The 19133-nt window shown below is 37.8% G+C and overlaps 1 protein-coding gene across 1 annotated transcript in view; it reads right to left on the bottom strand.

Annotated features, from left to right (window-relative positions):
* The window catches only part of KCNU1 (potassium calcium-activated channel subfamily U member 1), a 245574-nt gene that overhangs the window by 32902 nt on the left and 193539 nt on the right, over positions 1-19133 (bottom strand). Inside the window, 3 exon segments of the mRNA XM_007935054.1 lie at positions 6176-6362; positions 7709-7933; positions 12608-12704. Coding sequence (XP_007933245.1) covers positions 6176-6362; positions 7709-7933; positions 12608-12704 — 509 coding nt within the window.

The raw sequence follows: 19133 nt of genomic DNA, 5'->3' as shown, positions 1-19133 counted from the left end.
ACAGCACTGAATTTCTGCTTTACCTCCATCTTCAATGGTTAATTTGAATATATGTCATATTATAGCCTGGGTACATTTTACCATGTCAATATTTTTACTACCTAATTGTACACAGCACTGTACCTGAAATCTTCCAGGCTGGCAGGGTGCTATTACAAAAGATTGCTTAATTGTAGATTACTACTGTACATTTAAATTTCAGTTGCATATTAAGCTGTCAGACTTAATTACCATTATATGTTTAGATTATGCCACAGATTATTTAGTTCAGTACCTATGTTTGCCAACCTGTTCTCCTTGTGACTTGACAGGGCTGTAATTAGACCGTTATTGAAAAACCTAAAATTTTCCACAAAGATGTCCAGGAGGCCTGCTGTTCTCACTGATTGCTTGAAGAGTCCTCAATCTGATGCCCCAATCCCGAATGTCCCTTGAGGAGACACTGTGTGAAATAGTGGTCCTGGATTGGCTTTATATGTAAATTCATTATGACCAGGAAGATGTGGAAAATCTCAGTGATGCTACAGAAGGCTCACAAGATGTGCTAGAACACAGTTTCTGAATTTCACTACGATTAACCTTTAAACCGTAGAGATCTTTGTTGTGTGGGGCTGTCTCATGTATGATATGATGTTTAGCAGCATCCTTGACCTCTACTGACCAGATATTAATAGTATCCCCCCAATTGTGACAACCAAAAATATCTCCAGATATTATCAAACAATCACTAGGTGTTAAAATTGGCCTGGTTGAACCACTGTTCTTGGGAAAGGGGAAGAAAAATGTCCATTAGTTAATTTCATTTTGGTGCTCAATATGGTGAAAATTTTACAATCTTTTATTCATACTCTGGTGGCATAGTGCCTAAGGTATTTGACTGCCATCCAGAAAGCTGGAGGTTCAAACCCACCAGCAGCTCCTTGGAAGGAAGGTTGGGCAATCTACTTCCTTAGTGACACTGCCTCGGAAACCTAAGGAGGGGTCGCTATGTGTTGGGTCCAACTCAACGACAGTGAGTTTGGTTTGGTTTATTCACACTTTCAGTTCTTGGAGGTAGGTATCTCAATTTCCACATCTTAGGTAAGGTGCAAGAGTAATATTAATTTGAAATGAAAAGAACTAAACAGGCTTCTGAAGATTGGCAATTTTTATTTAAGTACTCAAGGTAGATTCCTATAACACTGGAGTAATTGGTGGGGTTTCTGAGTGATGGACCTGTGTTATTCCCATGCCTCACCCCATACACAAAAACAAATTCAAACCATATTAAGGACTTAAATGTAAAAATTAAAACCATAAAATTCTTAGGAGAAAAAGCAGGGGTAATGTCGTTTGGCCTAGTTTCCAACATGATATTATCTAATATAATAAAAGCAAAAATTGCAAAAGACAAAATCAAGAGGTTGGACCTCATAAAAATTAAGATCTTTTGTTCCTCAAAAGAATTTACCAAAAAGCTGAAAAGATAAGTTACCAAATAGGAGAATGTCTTCAGGAACCATATATCAGACAAGAATTTAATAACTTACATATAAAATTTCAACAGCCTAACAACAAAAAGACAAACAACTCAATCATAAAATGGGCAAAGGACTTGAATATGCATTTCACCAAAGAGGACATTCAAAACTGTGATCAAACACATGAAAAGACAGTCATCAACACTAGTCATCAGAATGATGCAAATCAAAACCACAGTGGGATACCATTACACTCCCACTAGGATGGTTAAGATAAAAGGAAACAAAAAATAGAAAATAAGAAATGTTGGCAAGTGTGTAGGGAAATTGGTGGTGGGAATGAAAAATGTTACAATCTTATAGTGTGGTGGTTCTTCAAAAACTAAAAATGGAGCTACCATATGATCCAGCAATTCTACTCCTAGGTATATGAAACTTGGAATTGAAAAGGCTTGAAAGAAGAGATTCAAAGTGGACAGAAAGTTCACTGCAGTACTATTTACAGTAGCCAAAAGATAGAAACAACCTAAATGCCCATCAACAGAAGAATGGATAAATAGTGTATTGCATACAATACAATACCACTCAGCCAGTAGGAGAAATGAAGTCTTGATACATACTACGATATGGATGGAGCTTGAACACAATATGCTGAGTGAAATAAATCAATCACAAAAGGACAAATGTATGACATCACTTATATAAAAAGACAATAAAAGGCAAATGTACAGAGAACCAAGTTTATTAGTGGTTACCATAGGTAGGAGGGAGAGGGAAAGCTGGGGTTAATGATGATGGGAATATCACATTTATTAAGGTTAAGGTTGCACAACAATTATTATAATTATTGTTAATAAGTTGAGCACCTGTAAAAAGTTGACTTGCCAAAAGTTGTGTGATACACATATTTACTACAACAACAACAAAAAGAGCTGAAGCTGTTGTGCAAAAAACCAAAACCTCATGGGATTTGGTTTCTAGGTTTGAATATTTAGGATCATGATTTCATGAGGCATCCTACTTAATTGGGCCAACAACATATTTAATGCTCCTATTCTACCTCCTGGTTGACTGCATAGTGCCTGGGGTCTTAAAAGCTTGAAAACATACATCTAAGGCACAATAATTAGCCTCTATTTACCTGGAGTAACAGAGAAAGAAAGAGAGTCAGGAATAAGAGGATGATATGGAGTATGTGATTAACTGTCTCTATGAACTACTATCTATTTTGCCATGAGATCAAATAACTGCATGGTGCCCAGCTACCTTTATTGAACATTTTGATCAAAGATTCCATAGAAAAATCCTGATCAAAAGAGGAAAAATACAGAACAGAATTTTAATTTTCTTGGACTCTAGATATTCTGGGGCAAAGGAGGCTGGATGAACCCCCAAAACTATTGCCCTGAGTTAATCTTTAAATCTTAAACCAAAAATATTCCCTGAAGTCTTCTTAAAATCAATAACAGTTTAGCTTAACTAGTAAAAAAATGTCTGTTTTGAACATTATGCTCTTTTAATAACCATCTATATGGGATCAAATTGGCAATAGAAACTTGAAAGTTTAGATAGGAAACTTGGTGGACAGTGATTTCATGTTAATGGGGGAGGAACAACTCAGAAAAGGAGAATGAGAATCATTACACAACTTGAAGAATGTAATCAAAATCACTAAATGGTACATGTGTAAACTGTTGAATTGGTGTATGTTTTGCTGTGTATATTCTTAACAACAGCAAAATAAATAAAATTATATTTTAAAAATGTGCTGAAGTGGTGACTTGATGGATGCTATAATGTCAGATAAGCAGACTTGGCAACCTTTATTTGTTGGAGCCTCTCTGGACCTATGGATATGACGGCATCCACACAAGGAAAGGTATAAAGCCTATAGGATAAATTTTTCTCCAAACTTTCTTCTTTGTTTGTGAAAAGCACCTACTCATCTATCATGATGATTCAAATACTTTGATATTCTTTTATTTTCTCTTCCTTTTTTTCCAACCCCTTTCCCTTGCACTGCTACCTCCTTCTACCAAAGCAGTCAATTCCTCCTTAAATTTAGGCCCCCTTCTAGCCCATAACTGAGTACCAGCCATGTCATAAAAACCAAAAGCACACTCACAGCCATTGAGTCAAATCTGACTCACACCTACCCTGCAGGACAGAATAGAACTGCCCCACAGGGTTTCTAAGGCTGTACTTCTTTACACAAGCAGATTTCCCATCTTTCTCCTGTGGAGAAACTGGTGGGTTCAAACCACCGACTTTTTGGTTAGCAGCCAAATGCTTTAACCACTATGTCACCAGGGGTCCTTTGACGTATAAAGATGTAGTATATTTTTTTATTGAATGAATGAATAAATAAATAAAAGTAAGATACATAGGAACTGGAATTGAGCTTATAGGTTTACATCTTTTAGCCTGTATAAGAGGAGGTGAGAATTAAAAAAAAAAAAAAAGAAGAAGAAGAAAGACAATTTACCCAAGCCATTAACTATATGGTTTGTGGTTGCCTAGTTCATCCCAGGCTCATATAGCATGGGCATTTTAATTTGTATATTCATGATACTGGCATTCTCACTGATTGTTTGAATACTTCTTATCTATCCAATTATTGAGAGTTGTAATCACACATGCACACACACATATGAATCTTGTGAGGATCTGTGGTATGAAGTGGCCCTAATTGCCCAGCTAAGGATTTATGAGGCAACACTTTTGGATCTTCAGATTTGCTGAGCAAAGATATGGCTCTCACTTCTTCAGTACGGCTTTCATCACATTTTGGTATTCATAAAGTGCTTTATTATTAGATCTGTCTTACAGCAAAAAAACAAAAATCCAATACTGGGAGTTGATGTGAGGTTTATTTGCTTTTTAAGGTGTGTCAAGTAGCTGGTTCAGTCCACCCAGCAACAATTAGACTATATTGTTGGTTTAGTCTTTTGTTCCAAGAACCTTATACTTTGCTTGCTTATCAACAGTGCCTGGGAGTCAGACAGTTTCTCAGTTTGACTCATGAAAATTTTTATCTACAGCCATGATCATGGAAAAAACCTCACATGCAATTCCTTTGATGTCTGACCTCTCCAAGCTCTATCTACAGTGGAATCACTGTGGTCCATAGTACTTGGCTGGAGAACCAGGGACAGATGATTAATTTACCCCTAGAGAAATGGCTGATTACAGGAGGTTCCAATCAAGATTTATTTTTATTTTTTGAATTCAAAATATATTTTAGATATAAAATAAATCAGTAAGTAGTGTTTTCCTATTAAGCTGAGTAGACAGTATTCATTAACTAACAAACAAAATGAATATATAAGCTTTTCCTATTTTTGGGAAAAGACAAAATACAATTTTGTAGAGAGAATTTTTCTCAGGCATATTTTGGGCTACAGTAAAATATGTGAAAACTCTTCTGGAGCCTGGCTCCTTGCCACATTTGCTTCAATTCAGTACTTGTTATTAAGCACCTTCTAGGAGCTCTGGTGGCGTAATGCCTAAGGCATTTGACTGCTAACCAGAAGGCTGGCGGTTCAAAACCATTATCCTCTCCTCTGAAGGAAGGTTGGGCAATCTACTTCCGTAGTGATACTGCCTCAGAAACCCAAACAGGGGTCGCTAGAGTTGGATCTGACTCGACGTCAGTGGCCTTAAACAATCCTAGGTCCTTGAGGTGGTGCAAATGGTTTGTGCTCAACTACTAACTTAAAAATTGTCATTCTAATCCACCCCATAGCACGGAAGAAGAAAGACATTGGCATTCTGCTTCTGTAAAAATTAGTCAAGAAAACGCTACTTTGTAACATATGGGGTACCATGAGTCAGAATCGACTTAATGGCAGGTTTGGTTTGGTTTTGGTTATCTGATACTAATTGTACTAGGCATTAGGCACTGAGGGAAACAAATGCAAAAAAGATATGATACTGTTCTGAAGAGATTCCTACTTCTCTCTCACCAGCTCTTTCCAATCTGAAGCTGAAACATGACGTATTTATTGTATTGAAGTTGGAAGGGACCTTAGTGATAATCTCCTCAAAATTTGGATATTGAAAACACTTTGAAGACTAAAAGAGAATTATACTCCATTCTTTCAACCATGCAACTAAGAATAAGAACTTGGACATGTTTAAAATCTAATGAGAATTGATTAACAGTAATACTACTTTTTGATTACAATGATAATATCACTTGCTATGTTTACCTTTCAATTAATAGCAACAATAAAAGGCCCCCCCCACACCAAAAAAAAAAAAAACCTCACTGCCGTGGAGTTGGTTCCAATTCATAGCAACCCCTCCTTTGGTTTCCGAGGCAGTATCTATACAGAATTAGATTACCCAGACTTCTTCTGACGAGTGGTTGTTGGGTTTGAAATACCAGCCTGCTGGTTAGTAGTCAAATGCCTTAGGCACTATGCCACCAGAACTCCTAACAATAACAATAGCACTTAAAATACAGTGATTTTCCTTAAAATAGAGAAACAGTATTATGTGGATTAATTTAGAAGATGGTTATCATTGACTTAGAATTCTAGAGGATTAGTAGGGTACTCCTATTATAGAACTCATAGAATTGGAAAAGATCTCAGAGGACATCTGGCTCAACATCTCCTTCTTCTCAGAATTTACCTACTTTAAAGAGAAGTTAAAGTCTCCTTCCTCATCCCATTCTCCCTAGGTTCTCTTATGAAATATGTTGTTCTTACGTGTCACTAAGGGTGTCTGAGCAGAGCAGCTAATCTGCAGGGATCCAATGTTGAGGGTGGTCAGGATGGTCTCTGTGTCCACCAGAGTCTGACTGCTTGATGGTTTGTATGGTGGGGACAAGACAGCACACATGGAACATTCCTCTATGTTGGCTGCTTGGAGGTCTCCAGAAAAGAGTGCAGATCCCTAATGAGACAAAGCAGGATGGAGAAACGACAGCGCTTAACAGATGAAAGAATTGATGGAAGGATTTTATATCATAGCTCATGGGGGTGGCTTTATGTGAGTGATGTTTTTTTCTGCCCCAATCCACTCCAGCTTCTACTGTCTTGATTGTAAAGCATAGTTTCCTGATATCTGACACATTTAGTGTTATTAATCATTACTATCTTAGTTTTATAAATTCTACAGGCCTTGTCCTGAGAGCAAGTCTATATGAGTTAAAGGAGGGTGGGACAGGAGGAGCATATGTCCACTTAAGTGACTAAGGTGGGAGAAGAAAAACAGAAGAAAGGTAACTGAGGTAAGGGGAAAAAAAAATCAGGGAAAGCAGAGAGTATGGATCTAAAGAAAATTATTAATCTTCACACTTCTGCTGATAGCTGACACCACTTGTGCTCTCTGAATTAACTAGCACAGTGGCAGTTGCTTCTTTCCTTTTGGGGACAAACAATGATAGATGTGATCCCACCTTCAGGATGCTTAGATTCTGGTAGTGGTAATTTCCAGTACTAAATTGATTTGGAGACTTTCAGTCATTTTCTTTTTCTCCTTGCTCTGGACTAAAGCAAGAGAGTGGGCAGGGGATTTTATGGTAGAATAAATAAATAAAATTGGACAGCTCCTGGAATCATTTTTGAAGTTTTTTAAAAAATATTTCTTACATATTTTCAGAACTGTTTTATATTTTAAAAAAAATCAAATTATTTGGTAAATTTCACAGTGCATACAATGGACTGGACAATACATCCAGGGAAAAGATAGAAAAGGGTAGAATAGAGACTTGTGAAGGTTTAGCACAAATATAACTACTATAATACCACATGTGCATAATTAACTCATTTCTCAAAAAAATGTCAATCTAATTCTTCCTCCTCACACATCTATCAGGGAGCATTATGTGCTCCAAGAGAAAAGATGAGAAAGAGCATGAAGTATGGCCAGAATTAGCTTAGAGTTAACCATGAAGTCAGAAATGCTGCTGAAAAACTTTTGTTTGCACAAAAGCCATAACACATGGAGTTTTGACTCAGGAGCTACAATGTCTAGATTCAAACCTAGTTCTGACACTTACTTGCTGTGTGATCTTAGGAAAGTTATTTAATCTCTCCATTCCTAAATTTTAACATCTTTAATGTAATCACCCATACACTTATTTTGAGGGTTAAATGAGTTAATCTATATAAAATGTTTAGAAGAGTCTCTGATATGCAGCAAACACTATATAACTGCAAGCTATTACTATAACTACTACGTCTACTTATAGTGTTATCATCATCATAAATATTCACTATCCCTAACAGAACACTTACAGGCAAAATATATATCTGGGGAAAGTTCTGGAGAAATCGCCATTCTCTCTGTAGGTAATCCAGGGACCCAATAAACACAATGTCCTTCAGCTCCTTCAGGGTATAGTTGCTGGCTCTCAAGGGCATTACAAAATTCCGAAGTCCCATCAGAGTTGAGTGAGCATCTCCAAAGACACATGCTACAACGTGGTTTCGAAATTCATATTTTCTCTTATCAGATCGTTTCTAAACACAAGCATGTCAGAGTTAGGCATTTGTTAGAAATAAGAGGAGATCACTCCCATTCCGACTCCTCTAGGTATATCCACAGAAGTAACTTCATAATGTTAATATAATTTTGCAAATTGTTTTTTTTTTTTTTTTTTAGACATCTACTTGTCTAGATTGCTTACATTAATACCCAAGTCAGCATCATTCATTAGTCAGGGTAAAAAATCACTCGGCCAGATGGGGGAAAAATTTTTATTTTCATTATATGTTGTTAATATCATGTGTACAAAAGTAAGATTGAGTGAAAAAACTTAGACATTCCAAATTACATTACTAAACTTAGGTCTAAGGAGCTATAGTAGCACAGTGGATAAAGCCATTGGCTGGTAACCAGACCATTGATCAAACCCCTCAGCCTCTCTGTGGGAGAAAGATGAGGCAATCTGCTTTTGTGAAGATTTACAGCTTTGGATACCCTATGGGGCAGTTCTATTCAGTCCTATAAGGTTGTTATGAGTCAGAATCTCTTATTGTGACAAATGGGTTAGGTAGTTTGTTGTTGTTGCTGTGTTTGCCATCAAGTCAGATCCCACTCATAGTGACCCCTCCTTGGGTTTCTGAGGCAGTATCACTACGGAAGTAGATTGCCCAACTTTCCTTCCGAGGAGTGGCTGGTGGGTTTGAACATCCAGCCTTCTGGTTAGAAGTCAAATGCCTCAGGCACTGCAAGTTTTCTAGTGTGCACATCAAGTTGGAACACGTGTTACACTTTCTACAGTGGATTTTCATACATTAGTTTGAATCATATGAAATGGCCGTTTTTGTGGATCAAAAATGGTTGAATATTGGTAAAGTCACATGGTTCAACCTAATTCATTGAACTGATTCAGTAGTCTCTTTCCACGGTGAAGGACATTCATCATGCAATTATCCAAAAGGCATTGAAAATGATAAAATTTTCATTTAATCCCTAATATTTATTTCTCATACTATTACCAGTATTGCCAATTGTTAACATTTCCCATAAATCTCTAAACTGGAAACAATAGATATGATATATATTTAGGTGTCTCCCACATTCATAAAACCAAAAAACAAGCCCACTGGCATCAAGTCAATTTTGACTCATAGCAACCCCCACTGGGTTTCCAAGGTGGTAAATCTTTACAGAAGTAGATTGCCTCATCTTCCTTCCACAGAGCAGCTGGTGGTTTGGAACTGCCAACTTTCTGGTTGGCAGTCAAATGCCATAGACACTGTCCCACCAGGGATCTCTTTGCCCACTTTCATAGGTGCTCATAAAAACAGTAAATGGAAATGAGAAAAAAAAAAAAAAAAAAAAAAAACCTCCTGAAAAAACTTATTTTAAGCATATCTTGGGTTTATTTTGGGAATGGGCAGTGTCTCCTCTTATTGTATTGGGGTATATAGTAGGGCAAACAGTGAACTTCAAATCAGAAGACTAGATTTTTTATTCTGATTCTATATTCTATAATCTATTAGCTGTATGACTTTGAACAAATTATATAATCTCTTTGATCCTCAATATTTTTTTAATATTTGTAAATGAAAAACATATGTAATAAAATTTATTTTGTAATGGAAATTAAGTAATATATGGAAAATGCAGTGTTTCATTCATTAACAATTGTTTGTTGTTGTTATTATGTGCTGTCGAGTCGGCCCCGACTCATAGCGACCCCTCCTTGGGTTTCCGAGGCAGTATCACTACGGAAGTAGGATTGCCCAACCTTCCTCCCGAGGAGTGGCTGGTGGGTTTGAACCGCCAGCTGTCTGGTTAGCAGGCAAGTGTCTTAGCCACTATGCTGCCAGAGCTCCCTAAATAACAATTAATTCTGAATCATAAAATCAAAATTCCTAGACCTTCAAATTATGACACTTGGAAACTGGTAGAGAACAGGGAAAATGTATTGAAAAGCCCTTCATGTATGAGTGTGTTGTACATTCGTGGGGACACGAAGATTTAGATTTCAAATGGATCTTTCATTCTTCCTTATGCCCATCCTTTGCTGGGTTAAAAGACAACCTTCTAAGACACAGGGGTTAATGAAATCTAACAGGATAGATAGGCAACATCTGACATCTAACTAATTAGAATTTGTCAAATTAGCATCTATGGGGAGATACTCTCTTTCCAAGGGGTTTCTTCCTATTAGGGGAAATAAAGCTACTTGTCTGGAGAGCTTTCCCAGAGAGTGATTTGAATCTTAACCAAATCTATTAAATAATTGTCTCTAGCTGATCCGATAAGTTTTAACTTGAGTAATGAAGCCTCTAATGGTATTTAATGTAACATGCCTAAAGTCCAACAATTGCCCTTCTGAGTACAACTAAACAATTTGAAACAAGACACATGGCATATACAGCATTAACGCACACAGCTAAAGAGGCAATTTCTCCAAGAACTATGGCACAAAACTGTCTCCCAATTGAAAAAGATGGTAGTTTTGGGGAAAAGAGAAGACCCACTATTTATTCAAAGTAACTGCAACTGCCGCTTGACCCTTTTGCATGCACTAAACCAAGTTCAAGAGTTCCCTGGATGTTGCAATCTTCCCATTTCTCCTGAGAGTGTCAAGTGAAATCCTTAGAATTTCTAAGACTAGAAAGCCTTCTAAAATATCAAAAGCTTTCGTTGTTGTTTTGAACTATATTCCACAGCACGGATCATAAAAGGTGGATATCTCACTGCCTGCTTTTTAAATGTCTATTATTTTCATTCCCTGGTCTTTTGGAAGCCTCAATCTGCTACCAACTTCCTAATGTTTCTAAAGATTTGTCTCCCACTGAAAACATGTTTGGCTTCCTGCTCAACGGATGTTTATTTTCCTTAGTTCAGAATAAGACATATTTATTAAAATGGCGAATTTCAGCAGCTCTAACAGTCTTTTTGTTGATATGACAGCTCTGACAATTTCATGCTTCTGATCAAATGATTGATCCTGATTTTACAAAAACAGTTTTACAGAAGTAGATTGTCTCATCTTCCTTCCACAGAGCAGCTGGTGGTTTGGAACTGCCAACTTTCTGGTTGGCAGTCAAATGCCATAGACACTGTCCCACCAGAGATTCCTTTGCCCGCTTTCATAGGTACTCATAAAAACAGTAAACAGTAAACATTGTCTGGACACTGACAGTGAGCCACAAGACAGGTTGTATGTGTGTGTATAACATGAAAAATGAATTAAACTACTTTTGGAAAAAAATCAAACTCACTATGAGCCAGTCCCGACTCATAGTGACCCCTCCTTGGGTTTCTGATGCAGTATCACTATGGAAGGAGGTTGCCCAACTTTCCTTCCAAGGAGTGGCTGGTGGGTTTGAACCTTGAGCCTTCTGGTTAGCAGTCAAATGCCTTAGGCACTATGCCACCAGAGCTCCTTACTTTCAGAAAGTAAGAAAAAAATGTTTAATTACCAATTAATCATAGATAAAAACTGTATACCAGACCAAAAAAACAAACTCACTGCCATCAAGTCAATCCCAACTCTCCTTGGGTTTCTGAGGTGGTATCACTATGGAAGTAGATTGCCCAACCTTCCTTCCAAGGAGTGGCTGGTGGGGTTTAACTGCCAGCCTTCTGGTTAGCCATCAAATGCCTTAGGCACTATGCTACCAGAGCTCCCAAAAAACTGTATAGGGTATATTATACATACATACATACATATATATATATATACAGCACATGAATACTTACTTTTATTAGTTAAATTTAGCAGCTACTGCCTACAAGCTAAACCACTAAGATTATATTGGAGTGTTCAACTCCAGAATATGGGAATAGATGGGAATCCAGAAAGTAGGTGTTAGACCCTGGATTAAGATACAAGGCCTTTCACATATTAGTTGCTTGCATTTCAATGAGTGAGTTTTTCTCCTTAAGAAAACAGAATCAGGGACAAAACTCTAGTATCTATAAGAATTCACCAAGTTTGAAAGTGGCTAATATATTAAACACAAATGCATTGTGCTAACAACAACAACAAATATAAGTAGAGCCAGCTTTAAGAAAAGGAAAAACAAAAATAAAACCCTATAAAAAATCCAAAATTTGAAACCAGTAAATTAGGGCCAAGCTTATTTACTTTGAAAAAGAAAAGATTACAGAGTTCGTATAAATAGAGGGTTTCCCTAGTGCATTTAAATTAATTAAATTTACTAACAAAACTATGAAATTTCAGGAGATGATTTTGAATAACTGAGTAAGCTAAATTGTTCAGAGAGGGAAGTAATAGTTGAAAATGTCTACTTGTTTCAAACCTGAGCATACTACCCAAATAGTCCTTATCAAGAATCACATCTGTAAGTCTGCATTATTATTCATATGGTTGGTGAAAACCAAAAACAAGAACAAAAACAAAGTCACTGCCATAGAGTTGATTCCAACTCATAGCAACCCCCACTGGGTTTCTAAGGCTGTAAATCTTTGCAGAAGTAGATTGTCTCATCCTTCTCTTGTGGAACAGCCGATGGGTTTGAACCACCAACCTTCTGTTTAGCAGCCAAATGCCTTATCCACTATGCCATGAAGATTGGTGACGTATATGATTTTGCCTCAAAATTCATAATTTACAAAAGGAAAATGGCAGATGCTTATGACTGAGGAAAGGATATCATTTATCCAAGAAATGCTTTCTTTTCTTTTACATTTCATGCAAGATCACCTACCAGAATCACTTTGTCCAAAGAGGTTGCCTTGCACCAGTGAAACAGGCCACTGCTATCAAGTTGCTCAGTGTTTCTGTCATTTTCATATAGAAAAGTCCTAAATAGGAAAAATGGAGAGTTAGTCTGAGGATTTTTGGGGTTCCAGTGTATGAAAACCAAGCCATGGAACTCATTACAGTGTTAGGCCAAAAGTGGAAAATAACATAAGGAAAATGATCTCAGGCCTATGAGACCCCAGAATTACTGTCAATGTGCAAAGGGCACCCAGAGCTGAATGCCCAGATTGTATTCTATTCTAATGAAGACATACTAAACACAGGAAAATGCCACAAAATTCTCGTTTTATTTTAGGTTGTATGTGCCTTAAATGTAGTTATTTATGTTCTTGATTTTGTTACTGTTTTGCTTGGGAAAACCAAAAGAGGTGTTTTGGGCACCTGAATACAGAACTTAAAAAGCTGTGAGAGATTGATATCTCTCCTTAATCTTCTTCTTCTTTTTTTTTTTTTTTTCTTCAACTCTTCTTTTCATCTCTTCCTTTATGGGTTCCTGTTGAAACATTCTTACTTATTTATTGTTTTTTACACTCTTTACAGCTTCTATCATTAGCCTGCATTTGACTAGGCTTTGCTTCAATTCTGGTCTCAGTCTTGGCTAAGCCCTCCATTTGACCACTCGACACTGCAGCTAGGCACAAATGCTTTTTGGACAATATATTCAGTCACTGAAAATGACCTTTTGAAATAGCACATTTATAGCCAAAAATCAAAACACTAAACTCACTCCCATACAGTCAATTCCAACTCATAGTGACCCCATCAGGTTTCCAAGGCTGTAAATCTTTATGGAAGCAGACTGCCTCATCTTTCTTCCACAGAGTGGCTGGTGGGTTCAAACCACAGACCTTTTGGCTAGCAGTCAAATGCCTTAACCACAACAACAGCAGAGCTCTTCCATTTACATCCTAGGGAATGCATATTTGCTTGTTAGAGAATACAGGAAACCCTGTAGAATCACAAAAATGTTAGAGTTAGAAAGGATATATATGCCTGGAGAATCTAGGCTGAGTCTGCAGAAACAACCTCAAAATCCCAGTGGCTTAACATAGCACAGGTTATTTCTGACTTGTACTATATATCTGACCTATGTGAGCAGATGTCTGTGCTCCACACAGCCACTCAGGACCTTAGGCTGGCAGAGGTTCCTCTGCTTTATGTCCACAATACCTGGAACATGCCTTCTTCTCAGTCATCAAGGCAGGAGAAGAGAAAAGTTTGAGACTAGAGAATGAAGCATGTGTTTTTTATTGCCTTGCTCTAAAGTGAAGGTGCTCTGGTGCTGTAGTGGTTAAGGCATTTGGCTGCTAATAAAAAGGTCGGTGGTTTGAACCCACTGCTGCTCCATGGGAAAAAGATGAGGCTGTCTGCTTCCATAAAGATTGATAGCCTTGGAAACCCAGTCGGGGTCATTTTGAGTTGGAATCGACTCAATGACAGTGAGGTTTATTTATTTATTTATTTATTTTGGTTTGCTCGAAAGTGACACACATCATTTCTACTCACATTTCATTGGCCAGAACAGTCACATAGTTCTTGTTAACTTTGTGGGCCTGGGAGCATGGTGTTGCCAGCTACTGTTGGGTCTAGTCAGACTCACGGTGATCTCATGTATGTCAGAGTAGAACTGCACTTTATAGAGTTTTCAAGGGCATGATATTTCAGAAAGCAGATCTCCAAGCCTGCCTTCTGAGATGTCTGTAGGTGGGTTTGAACTGCCAACATTTTGTCTACTAGTAGAGCACTTAACAAGTTGTGCCACCCAGGGACATCCTGGGGAGAAATAGAACCAATTAAAATGTTCAGTAAGCATGTCTTTCTCTGCCAAAGACTTTAAAGAGCAACCTTGTCATTTTATAGATAAAAGCCAAAGAGTTAATAAATTTTGAAGTTGACCCGAGTATGCTGCTGAGGTTGAGATTATTAGTGCTTATAATATCCAGTCTTCCTTTCAGCTTTCTTCAGTTATTCCTTAGAGGCAGATGGGTGAGACCACATGACTACTTCTGCCCAATGAAATAATGAAGAGAAATGACAGTTGAGGTAGTGAAAAGCCCTTGTGTGATACTTCTTTTAATCAGCTATAAATGAGGGCCTAAGTGAAGCAGAGTGCCCTGCTTCCTTAGGCTATGTTGGACATACAACATGGATAAGAAATAAACCTTGTTGTGTTAAGGCACTGAGATTTCAGAGCTATTACCACAGCAAAAGCCCATTTTATCCAAAGTAATATGAATACAGTTTTCCATAGAATATTAGTAACTGGAGAAGTCCAGAGGAAATTTTTTCTATGGTAAATAAAGGTTGACAAAAGCAAATTCTCTTTGAGACTCATACTATACTTTAGCACATGGAAAGTCTGAAAAATCCTGAAATTCTTTAAAATTGATATAACCCAGTATTTGACCACAAAACTATTTTCTTATCTATCTACCTACCTACCTACCCACTATCTATCTAGCTAGCTAGCTAGCTATCAGATTTCATTTTACTTTGGATCACAACACCCATGAAAACAGCACTCAAGAAATCAGATGTCATATTGCACTGGACAAATCTGCTGCACAAGATTTCTTAGGGTGTTGAAAACAAAGATGTCACTTCGAAAACTAAGGTACACCTAACCCAAGCCATGCTGTTTTCAATTGCCTGATATGCATGTGGGAGCTGGTCATTAAGTAAGGAAGACTGAAGAGGAACTGATGCCTTTGAATTGTGGTGTTATTAAAGAATACTGAAAATATGATGAATTGCCAGAAGAATGAATAAATCTGTCCTGGAAGAAGTGCAGCCAGACTACTCTTTAGAAGAGAGAATGGACAGACTTCATCTCACCTAATTTGGTCACATTTTCAGAAGGGACAGGTCCTTGGAGAAGGATATCATGGTTGGTAAAGCGGAGGGTCTGTAAAAAGGGGAAGATCCTCAATGAGATGGACACCGTGGCTTCAATGATAGGCTCAAACATAGCAAAGATGGTAAGCATGGCATAGGACCTAGCAGTGTTTCTTCTGTTGTAGGTAGTGTGGCTGTGAGTTGGAATCGACTCAATGGCACCTAACAACAATTATCTGTCTGTCTGTCTGTCTATCTATCTATCATCTGTCATCTGTTTATCATCTATCTGTTACTGTCTATTATGATCCCCCAAAATGCTTTTTGGGACATGTCACACTATAGGTTCAGTCTTGGTTAGTTTATGACAGCACTGCCCTGTGAGATTTTATTAAACCTTTTGATAGAGATACAAACCTATTACTTTCCTGTGCTGACTAGTTAGGGGTTTTCCCTGTGAATTAATGTACCTTGTTATTCAATACTTGACTCAGGCATCAACATAATGACTAGTAATTTTGCTCTCCTCAACCAGGTTGGCTTCTGAGTTCTTAGGTCATGATTTATCAGACAAAGGAACTTATTCAAACTTAGCTTGAAGTGTCAGACTTAAACAAATAGGATAGACAGAAGACAGGCAGAGAAGCAGAGTGTGGGGATTAAGGTGCTCGAGGGGTTTTGGAAAAGCAGAAACACTTTAATGAGATTAGCTAAGGCCTTGGTTCAGTTCTTTACTCCTCCTTCCATTTGAGACCTACCTAGGAACTTAGCCATTTCCAGTCATTCTCCAATCCAGAAGATGTTGTAATGTAAGTCTCAAGGATACCTTGACTAAAACGGATTATTTTGTCCATGGAAATTAACATGTCATTTGGTGGTTTAAATATCTATGAATTACAAGCTCCAACACAGAACTCTAAGAGCCCAGAGGCTCTCTTAATAGTACTAGACAGGACGAAGGAGATGGCTTTATGCCCAGCTTGTTTTAGCAACTCTCCAAGGAACACCCCTAAGATCTTAGTCTGGTTTTGATTTTTAGCAAGATTTGAAGAATTGACTATGTTACTTTTTCATGGAACTTTCCTTCTCTCCTTGTTTAGCTTCCTAGGACATTATCCCTCAGAGTCCTTAAACCATGTGCTGATATAATACACCCAAGTCAGTGGTGACTGCCTTTCACGGGCACTTTGAAAACAATTTGAAATAGTCATTTTCCTTTACTGAGGTGGTTTCCTGCCCTTTGACTTCAACACTCAAGTCTACAGCTACTACTACGTTTTTCCTTGTCACTTTCTTCAGCTTATCTCCCTTTCCCCCTTCTCTTCCTCTCCTGCAATGATGAATGAAGAGTCCTTGGTCTGGGGATTAAATGCTCTTTTGGAAAATGGAATATGATCTCACAAGCACATTTTAACTTGACTCAAAATAGCAAATCAATCACTGTACACTTTTCTATCGTAATAAAAGCATGATCTATGTACACAAGTTGTCATAGACAACATCTTTCTTCATTCTGATGTTATGGAAAACAGACATGCCTTTGAGGAAACACCTGTTGTAGACTTGCACAAAAGAAAAAGCTGGAGGAGACCCACTTCATCATCAAGGCATCCATCTGGTGTCCTTGCCAAAGCAAAACCTAATGCAATTTAGATCATCATCCCTTAACTGCAGCTCCCTTCTGCCATATGTTTTTCAAATGACATGATCCTTGCAGAAATATACCTTCCTAAAGAGACTAATATATCATCTATGAGAGTGCTTAGCACTAGCATTCTTAGAACTTTGAGTCAAAGAATAGAACATAAAGGCTAATGCTATTGAAGGAAAAGGTAGCCACAGGGCACCATCCAAGCCACTCAGGGCAAAAAGAAAAGGCACATCTTGCTAAAGGTGGAAGCTTCCTGAGTAAGAGGGCTTTGTGTGTATGAAAGGCTGGCAAGATTGTGGTGGTGATTTGAAATAAGTGTGAAATTGGTTCATGGATTCACAAGATATGCTTCTATTTCCAAAGCAACATTGTAGTACTCATCCTGGAAGGACCCAGGGAGATACTTAACCTGGGAATGTGTTCAGTTAGGTCTCTCTATCTTCCTTCCACCTTTGGAAGCTGATAGGTAGAGTGTGTTGGGTAAGAAGAGCTTTTGTAGTCAGTCCACTTGTACAGAGCAGCACCTGAATAAAGTTTCAAACTTTGTTTTCTAATGAGTGCCTTTCTTCAGACAACTGCTCTGATCTGCATGGAGCCAATGTATTGTGAGCACATGCTTGAAATGCTCCAACAAGGGAAGGCAGGTTCTTTCCTTTCTGTTTTCTGAAATTATTCTGAAGAGAATTTTATTTTTCCATGTTTATAGTAACTTATCCTATATGAGCCCTACTTTGTAAGGGGGCACATAAATAACCCGGTACCTTTGGTTACTAATGGTGACATCTGATTAGAGAAAGACTAAACCATGTAGGAAAATGTTGGTTAAGAAAGTAAGGTAGGTTTCATAATGCCAGGTCAGAAAGCATGGTTTCCAAGAGTGTTAATCCATCACTATTCTTCTCTTCAATTTAAGGGAAGATTATTTTTGAAGATGATCTACCAATGAATGAGATCCTCTGTTATTCACAATACTTATTATGCGGTTCAAAAGGCACCTACATTTCTTTTTTCTTTTATAGGTCTTATGTTTTAAATATGTTACAAAATCCTTGTTTTGTGTCCATTCCATTTGCAACCTTCTTAAAACTCCATAGGAGTCTTATAAAGTCTTACCAGAGAACTTTCTGACCATTCAGCTTAAGGCTGAAGAGAAACAAAAGTGACAAGATTCACAATGTCTTAGCAAAGGCAAGACAAGTCCCCTGGCCAAGTGTTGGGAAGGAGGGGAGGGATGTGTTTGTGTTCAGGAGTTTCAGTACCCTTCTTCTTGTTTTAATCTTTGGAAAGTCCACTACATGTGTCTCTCAAAGTGCTCAAGTTCTCACCAAAAATGGAGGGAAAAATCCTTCATCCCAAGACAACTTTGATCCTGCTGGCCATTTTGTATTATGAAGGGTACAGTTGTCTTGTCTTCAGTGATTTTTTATATACTCACAAGGCTATTCAATCCACACATGACTTAGAATTATTTATTTATTGTCAAATTCTGACTATCATTTTGAAATTTCTGGGAAAGAGAAAATTACTTCAAAATTTGAGAATGTGAGGACAGCTTATATAAACAGTGTATCCCCACTCAACCCTACCTTAGAGTGTCTCTCTTTCTACATCTTACACACATACACACAAACACACACATGTATACATGCACATACATACCTACACAGGCATATCTCAGAGATACTGTGGGTTCAGCTCCAGATTACTGGAATTAAGGGAATGTTGCAATAAAGTCAGTCACAAAATTTTTGGTTTCTCAGTGCATTTAAAAGTTAAGTTTATACTATACTATAGTCTATTATATATAGTATAGGAGCTCTGGTAGCATAGTGCCTAAAGGCACTTGACTGCTAACCAGAAGGCTGGCGGTTCAAACCCATGAGGCACTCCTCGGAAAGAAGATGGGGCAATCTACTTCTGTAGTGATACTGCCTCGGAAACCCAAGGAGGGGTCGCTATGAGTCGGGTCCGACTCGATGGCACA

Source organism: Orycteropus afer, unplaced genomic scaffold (genome assembly GCF_000298275.1).
Source record: "Orycteropus afer afer isolate SDZICR_OR568_19922 unplaced genomic scaffold, OryAfe1.0 scaffold00024, whole genome shotgun sequence".
Lineage (NCBI taxonomy): Eukaryota > Metazoa > Chordata > Mammalia > Tubulidentata > Orycteropodidae > Orycteropus > Orycteropus afer.
This window is presented reverse-complemented; position numbering and strand designations above follow the sequence as displayed.